Source organism: Odontomachus brunneus, unplaced genomic scaffold (genome assembly GCF_010583005.1).
Source record: "Odontomachus brunneus isolate Ranch 3 - 2012 unplaced genomic scaffold, Obru_v1 Obru_scaffold_002, whole genome shotgun sequence".
Classification (NCBI taxonomy): Eukaryota; Metazoa; Arthropoda; class Insecta; order Hymenoptera; family Formicidae; genus Odontomachus; species Odontomachus brunneus.
The window spans coordinates 1,255,646-1,263,038 of NW_022639452.1; the positions used below are offsets into that span (position 1 = coordinate 1,255,646).

General features: G+C 48.6%; 1 protein-coding gene across 3 annotated transcripts in view; it reads left to right on the forward strand.

Moving 5' to 3' along the window:
* The window catches only part of LOC116842874 (growth hormone secretagogue receptor type 1), a 44,307-nt gene that overhangs the window by 25,058 nt on the left and 11,856 nt on the right, over positions 1 to 7,393 (forward strand). For all 3 annotated transcript variants that reach the window (XM_032812690.1, XM_032812680.1, XM_032812698.1), the window contains 2 exons: positions 1,615 to 1,723; positions 1,835 to 1,906. In XM_032812690.1, the coding sequence (XP_032668581.1) occupies positions 1,615 to 1,723; positions 1,835 to 1,906 (181 nt within the window). The remainder of the gene's footprint in view (positions 1 to 1,614; positions 1,724 to 1,834; positions 1,907 to 7,393) is intronic.

Genomic DNA, 7,393 nt, shown 5'->3' on the forward strand with positions numbered 1-7,393 from the left:
AGAGAGAGAGAGAGAGAGAGAGAGAGAGAGAGAGAGAGAGAGAGAGAGAGAGAAAGAGAGCGTAGGAAAGATGCGCTGAATTATGGAAGCCGGCGCCGTGGATAATCGACTGTGGAAATAACCCTCCGCGCGGATAGATGTCTATGAAGGCAAAAACTGCTCGAACGTATAAACCTAATAGCTTGGCCACGATAAACAAGCTTTACACGCGTTTCTCGGACAAATAATATATCAGGATAAGCAAAGGGCGGATCTCCTCGGCGAGAGAAAGAAAGGATAGGGCGACTACCGCGACTCTTCACCCCCGCGTCGTCGATTCGTGAAATTCACTTATAACAGGCGAGTCCATGCGCGAGGACATTTACAACATTATCCTGCGAATTATCGGGGATGGAGAAGAGATTTTATTAATTTCCCCTTACTCTCCCGCAATTCTCTATAAAACCACTCCGGACGACAGCAGGCTAGGGGGTGTGAAACACTCCTCCCCGAATTAACTGCGGATTATGTCGAGTCCCGGAGCGCCTGGCGACACGCGTCTGCGATTCGTCTCGTGAAATCTGTATATTATCATCCGCAGTCGAGACTGTCCGGCCGTCGATCGTGCGTATTTGGCGCACGTCAAAACGTCAAAGGTCAGGATAAACGTGCGGTTAATTAACTGCAGGACTCCAAGTTCGCGGAAGCGACGCGCCCAAAGAGCGGCGTGCGCACTTCATATCCATGAATTTGCTCGTTGCTTGTTGGATTTTCCGCCGAGATATTTGTATGCCGCTCGCGCAAGACCAAAAGGAAGGAGTTGTATGGAGGACGCGCGCTTTCTTCTCTCCTCTGTTCCTTCCTTATCTCTCCCTTGTTTCTGCTTCCTTTTTTTCAGAACGTCAACGTAATGGACGATTTTGTAGCTCGCGTAGGTGGACACGGAATAAATGGGGGGAGCAGGTGCGCCTACAGGGGATAATAATGTCCAGGGGGTTGCGGTGGTATATTGCCGTGCTGTGTTTCATCAAATTCCTTTTGGGAATTATACGTCCCGCATCTATACAAAGGCGATTTTTATCGGATGAGCGCGAAGAAGGAGCAGTTCTCTCCTTCTTTCTCGTCGACGTGATCCATAACCGGATTTATCGAAAGTAAATCCGTGTAAGACGTGAAGCCCGTGTAAACCGGTGGCCGCGACTTTTAAAAATGATGAAGCTTCCGCCGAAGCAGGTCTTGCCTTCGTAAAACAAGACCCCGAGGTTCGCGCCGCCGCGCAAACTTGACGGTCTTCCACATGGCGTTTCGCATTTTACTTTCATAACGTTGCTTCTTACTCTTGGCAACTATGACAGGAGGAGGAAACTAATTGTGAGAAAAGCCGAAGTAATCGGAAGTTCCGGGGTTCCGAAACTTAAGATTTCATGTTTTATGAAAAAGGCGACGTCAGTCGCGTCGGGCGAATGTTGTTACTTATTCGACGAAATTTACGTGTACACTTTACTTCGTCAGGTTGAAGAAACACAGAATTTCCCTGCAGTTGCCACGGCCCTCGCGAGACCGGCTCGCATATTTTAAAGATAATACGGAGCAACGCTGAAAAGAAAGAGATGAAAAATTCCCTTCTGCTTTCAGGTAAAGCCGTCCCCTTCGTTGAGCTGACAGTGGCTCACGCCTCGGTTCTCACGATTTTGGCCATCAGCTTCGAGCGATATTACGCCATCTGCGAGCCGTTAAGGGCCGGGTAAGGGAGTCGACAAGTTTACAGAGTAAATAGGAGAGAGCTAATTAAAAATCACGTTCAAGCGCGCGCGCGCAAGATTTTAACCCAATTCTCCATTCTTCTTTTCCGCAGATACGTATGCACGAAGGCGAGAGCGACGATTCTTTGCTTCTTGGCGTGGGTGGCAGCGGCGCTGTGTACAAGGTGATACGAGAGAAATAACAAGAGCATACCGATAATTCGCTTCGTTATGTTTATATATCGTCCCCTCTCTCTCTCTCTTTCTCTCTTTCTCTCTCTCTCTCTCTCTCTCTCTCGCTCACTCACTCGCTCGCTCTCCCTTTCTATCTCTTTCTGGCGCTGTTGTTGTTTTTCTTTTCACCGTTTCTTTCTCGTCTTGCTCGTCGCTTTTCCTGCTTTTCTTTGGCTGACGCACGTCGCGCCGCTTCCTCTTTTTTTCCACACGCCGCCCTTTGGCACGTGTCCCGATCTCTACGTCACATTCACGTGACCGTAATATCAACCCGTTACCATCACTGCCACGTGCAGAGGCCCTATTAAGCTCTCTCTCTCTCTCTCTCCCGCAAAGATGTGTTCTAAAACGTGCCCAAGGGCTGGTCTTGATTAAAGCCCGTTCTAGGCGATATATCACTCGGCCAGCGGAATTCGGTGCGCGAGCAAACCCTACCTACAATTTCGCGCGCGCCCGCTTTGCCGAGGCTGATCGATTTAATTGTAAACGAGGGGGAAATATCACGTTAACAGTAAATTTCGGTCATTGTACACACGTCGCGGTAAAATTAATGTCTCTAGTAAACTTCGCGCCTCGCGATACGTCATCGTGGCTTATCACTGGATTACCCGCGTGAACTTTGGAAACCTCGCGCGAGGCCCCGGAGTGTTTCGTTGACGGTGAAGTTCACTCCAACCAATGGGAGCTCGGATGATCCGGGGCGAGAGGATAATCCGCTCTCCCCCCTGAGAATTTTGCGTGCGGATTAAATCGTTGCGCTCGAAACTTCCGCGTCCTTCATCGCGTCAACGCGACATTGGCCATAGACACGTAGAATAGATTGCACATTACTGTAGAAGGGATGATGAATGAAATAATGCTGAAGTCAACATCAGTAAGAGAAGGCAATAGAGAGTAAGATGCTTTCCTTGTCTAATTGTTCAGTTGATGAAGAGAGTGACGGAAGAGAAGAGCGATCGCAAAACCAACGTATCCGCGTCCTTTCATTCATCTGACACGTCTGATTCTCTCTTTTGTTTCTCCTACAACGTTTTGTTTCTCCTCCTCCTCTGAAGTGCCGTATAATAGAGAAAGCGCATGTCCCTGTCCTTCAATATTGTCATTAGCTGTACCTGTTCTAATTGGCGTATCTCGACCGACTTGTTTGCCTGCGGAAATTCGAAAGCCGTGTCGCGCGATCTCCATGGAATGAATTGTTTGAAACGGGGGTTTCTCTCGCGCGACGTTCGGCTGCTGCTCACAAACAGAAATGCACGGTACGAAAAATACGCCGGCAATGTTATTAAGCGTCTTCTACAATGGCAGTAGGAGTAGTAGTAAGAAATAAGCAGTAAGTAAATAGACCAATCACAATCGATTATTTTTGAAACGTGAGAATGGAATTGGTCAATTTGCTTACTGCTTATTTCTTACTACTACTCCTACTGCCATTGTAGAAGACGCTTTAAGGGACGTCTACATTGGAAGTAAGCAGTAAGAAGTAGGAAGTAAGAATAAGAAATTGACCAATCATAGTTGATTATTCTTCTCACATTCGACTATGGTTGGTCAATTTCTTACTCTTACTTCCTACTTACTTCCAATGTAGAACGTCCCTTTAGTCCCGATCTACAATAGATGTAGTAAGCTTTAAGCCGTAAGAAATTAACCAATCACGATTGATTATTCTTCTATAATTCGGCTATGACTGGTCAATTTCTTAAAGCTTAAAGCTTACTACACCTGTTGTAGATCGAGACTTATGCCGGGATTACGATCAACTTCACGTAACGGGACGTAACGGTACGTAAAGTGACGTGACGTGAATTTGATGTTTGAGGTTTGTTTTGAAATTACAATCACCGTAAAGTTGATCGTAATTAGCCGCAAATAAAACAACGTGTTTTAGGTTTTACGTCACCTCGCGTCCCGTTACGTGAAGTTGATCCCGGCATTACGCGATGCCAGTTACGTCAGATGCCAATTACACGCGCGTACATACACACATACGTACGTCCGTCTCTCTTTAAGAGTCGCAGTGTCGCGTGTATTTGTAAGCCGTGCATACGATGCAGCTCGAGAGCATTCGACCGCTCAAGGGCTAGCGAACTTTGGTAATTTCGCCGCGTCGCAAGTTTCTCGCCCTTCCTGTTTTCTTTTTCTCTCGTTGTCGCCAAAGGCGGTAATCGTCCGTGAGCGTTGCGCGCTCCAAACGTTCGCACGCGTTCAGCTGCCGTGACGATTTTCGCTTCGTTACATCGGGGGGCGTGATGTGTCACGTATCGGATCGTATGATATGAGAGAGACCAGACGTTTCACAACACGAACATCAAAGGAGAGTCCCATTTGCCCGTTCACTTTTGACAACGTGGTTTATGAGCGCAGCCGCCGCAGCCGACGTCGTAGAAAACACACGTACTTCGCTCCCTCTTTCTCCCTCTCTCTCTCTCTCTCTTTCTTTCTCTCTTTCTCTCTCTGCCTGCCTCCACGTATTGTCCCGGAAAATGTGTGTCACCCGCAGAAACGACGCACTCCTACGCAACTGAGACATTCCTGCCGCAGAGATTGCTGAATCTCCGAACTGAGAGACTGAGAGACACAATCTTGTAACGTAATTGAGCCTCTTTCGTCGCCTTGCAAGACGCAAGACCGTGATGTGCATAAGCCGAGTCGTTTCGGCATGTGTTATGCATGATGTTGCGCGTAAAAATCGCGCGCACGGAATCTACCCTCACTCGGCGCAGCGAGCGCATGAAGAGATTCTGTCCACGTGCGAAAACTCCGCGGGATTTCAATTTGCGCGCACAGCCGCGCAGCGAATTCCTCGAGATCCGTTCTTTCGAGTCAAGCCGGCCGTTATGGGCATTACGGAAGAAGGTCGCCGCGTGTACCACAAGCCGGTGTGACGTCAATAACGTCAATAGCGCGGATCGTCGAGGTAACGACAGTAACGGCTGTCGTCTTGCAGGAGGTACTACACGCCGGATGATCGTAACGCGCGCCAAGCTCGCATTAAAACGCCCTGACGACAGAAAGATGGAGCAACGCGGGGGCTCATGCGATATTTATACTTATGCAGAGTCACTAAAGTATCAGACGCGAAGGTCGAGGCGAGGGCTCGCCGGGAAATCCCGTCGCGTTGGAGTGCTCTTCCACGTCGAAAAAAACGCGCGCCCAAGAGCGAAGGAAAGGGAGCAGCTCTCTCCCCCTCTCTCTCTCTCTCTCTCTCTCTCTCTCTCTCGTAAAGGGATAAAGAGAAGAAAAAAAGCCGGTGAACTGAAAAAAAGCGGGTGAGAGGCCGGCGTTGCAGGCTTTTATCTCGGATCAGCGCATTTAAAGCAACGGTATGAATGAACGGACTCGCCAATATCCGCGAGTGCCCGATTGTGTCCCCGTCGCAATTTCCCTCATAAAAAGGATCCCTGCCAAGTTCATTGAAAGAGAGACCGGGCGGTCGGTCGGTCGAACGCTTGATATCCGTCAGCATAAAATGCAAGGCGATTATTTCTCCTGATGGCTCGTCCTCTCCTTCGTTCTCCCGGAGCAGCCGGAGGAGAGATAGATCGGCATGCAGAAAGCGGGCGTAACTCGTACCGCGGCGAGACATAAGATCGCCGAGGGATTCTCCTAAAAGTGCCTTGTCGAAAGACAGACGCGACGAGAGAAGCACGGTCGGCAAAATTCGATTTTCACCCCGTACACAAAGTCCGACCAGGCCTGGCGCGCCGCGCCGCGCCGCCCCATGCCGCATCGCTCACCCTCCCAGATAAAAGTATCACACACTGCGCGCGGGACGCGTCATAAAAGCGATATCGCCCGTAAAGTACCTCGTGCAGAGAAAGAGGGACCCGCGTGCACGCGCGACGCGTAGATCGACGTCAAGTACAAAGAGCGCCGGCCGAATTTATAGCCACTTATGAAACGGGGGAGTCGCGCGGTATCGCGACCGAATCTCGAATTAAACGTCACATTCCACGACAGACCAGACTGCCATTTGTCGCGATTGACAATTGGGACCTCGGGATTTTATCGTTCGTACTGCCCCCTCTGTGTATCTGTATCGTAAATCAAATGTTCGATGGGTTCAGCTCGCCGATCAACACGCCGGCTCACGCGGTTAAACAATTGTACAGAGAGTAATGTGAAATCGTCATTAAGGCCGATATATTTGCGGTCCGATCTTACACTGAGAAGAAAATACTTGAAAATTTATTTGTGGGTCGTAAAGTTTGTGAAAGCAAATTTATTTCTGTCAAATAGAATGTATTTCTGTAGAATGAACTTTTATCCCACAAATAAATTTTCTAATACTTTTCCCTCGGTGTATATTTAAGATGGTCGTAAATTCATTTTCAGATGCACTTTAGTCAATGAAATAATCCTTACAACATTTGAGAATAAACTTAAGATGATCTTAAATTTAAGGTCTGACTCTATAAATGTCTACTAAATATTTACATACACACAAGTACGTATTTTGTAAATTGAGGATTGGAAAACATCTCCTCTTCCACAAGCTGAACACGAGAGAACATAAGAGAATTATGTGCAGGAGGAATTATTTCGACTCGCAAACTGCGTGAGAATGTAACTCTGATTGCCCAAAGCGCATTGCAACAAAGCGCGTCTTAGTGGCGAGTTACACTCCGGCAAAATTAGTTCCCGCTTGCCGAGGCTTGTGAGAGTTTCGACAGTAAAGCGAGGAACGTTCGAACCGTGCCGCAAATTGTATCACAGAACGCAGCTCGTAACCGAGTAGCGAGTCCAAAGACGATCTCGTCTCTTCCCGAATCGGTCTGGACGACTTTACATTCCACAGAAATGGCGCGAAGTTATTGATAACGGCGGAGAAAAGCGCGGGACACGTGGCCCCGAGAGTTCGCGCGGCAGTCGAAATCGAATCGTCGTTCGTACGCGAGAGTTGAAGGAGACGCGCGCCAAGTTCAATAGCTCGCAGCGTGCGAGCGCTTGTGGTTTGTCCGAAGCCAACGAGCTCGCGAAATATCGTTTCTGCGCGCGACGCAGATCGTGAAGGACGAAGTAAATGTACGATCGCGAAATGCTGCTAAATGACGGCTTATCGCGAGGTCATTAAAGCTCGCGCCAGGTATCACATCCGCAGTTATTTCCGACCCGATCTCGCTCTACTCGCGAGTCAAAACAGTCGGGAAGTACATTCTTTCGAGGGGCTCTCCTGTGTAAAACCAATTTCAAAGTTCATCGCACGAAGAAGTTACTAATTCTGTCAGCAACTCCAAAATCCGCTCTCTAACCGCTGCCGGATCGGAGCTCAAATTTAACTACCGAATATGTTAACTTTGGGGCGTTGACGTTTACTTCGTTACCGTTATCGATTATCTCCCGTCCGGCGAATAGACCGTCGTTTTCGAAAAGTTCCCGCAGGTGTTCACGCGAAAACACCTCGAGAGAGAGAGAGAGAGAGAGAGAGAGGGGGGGGG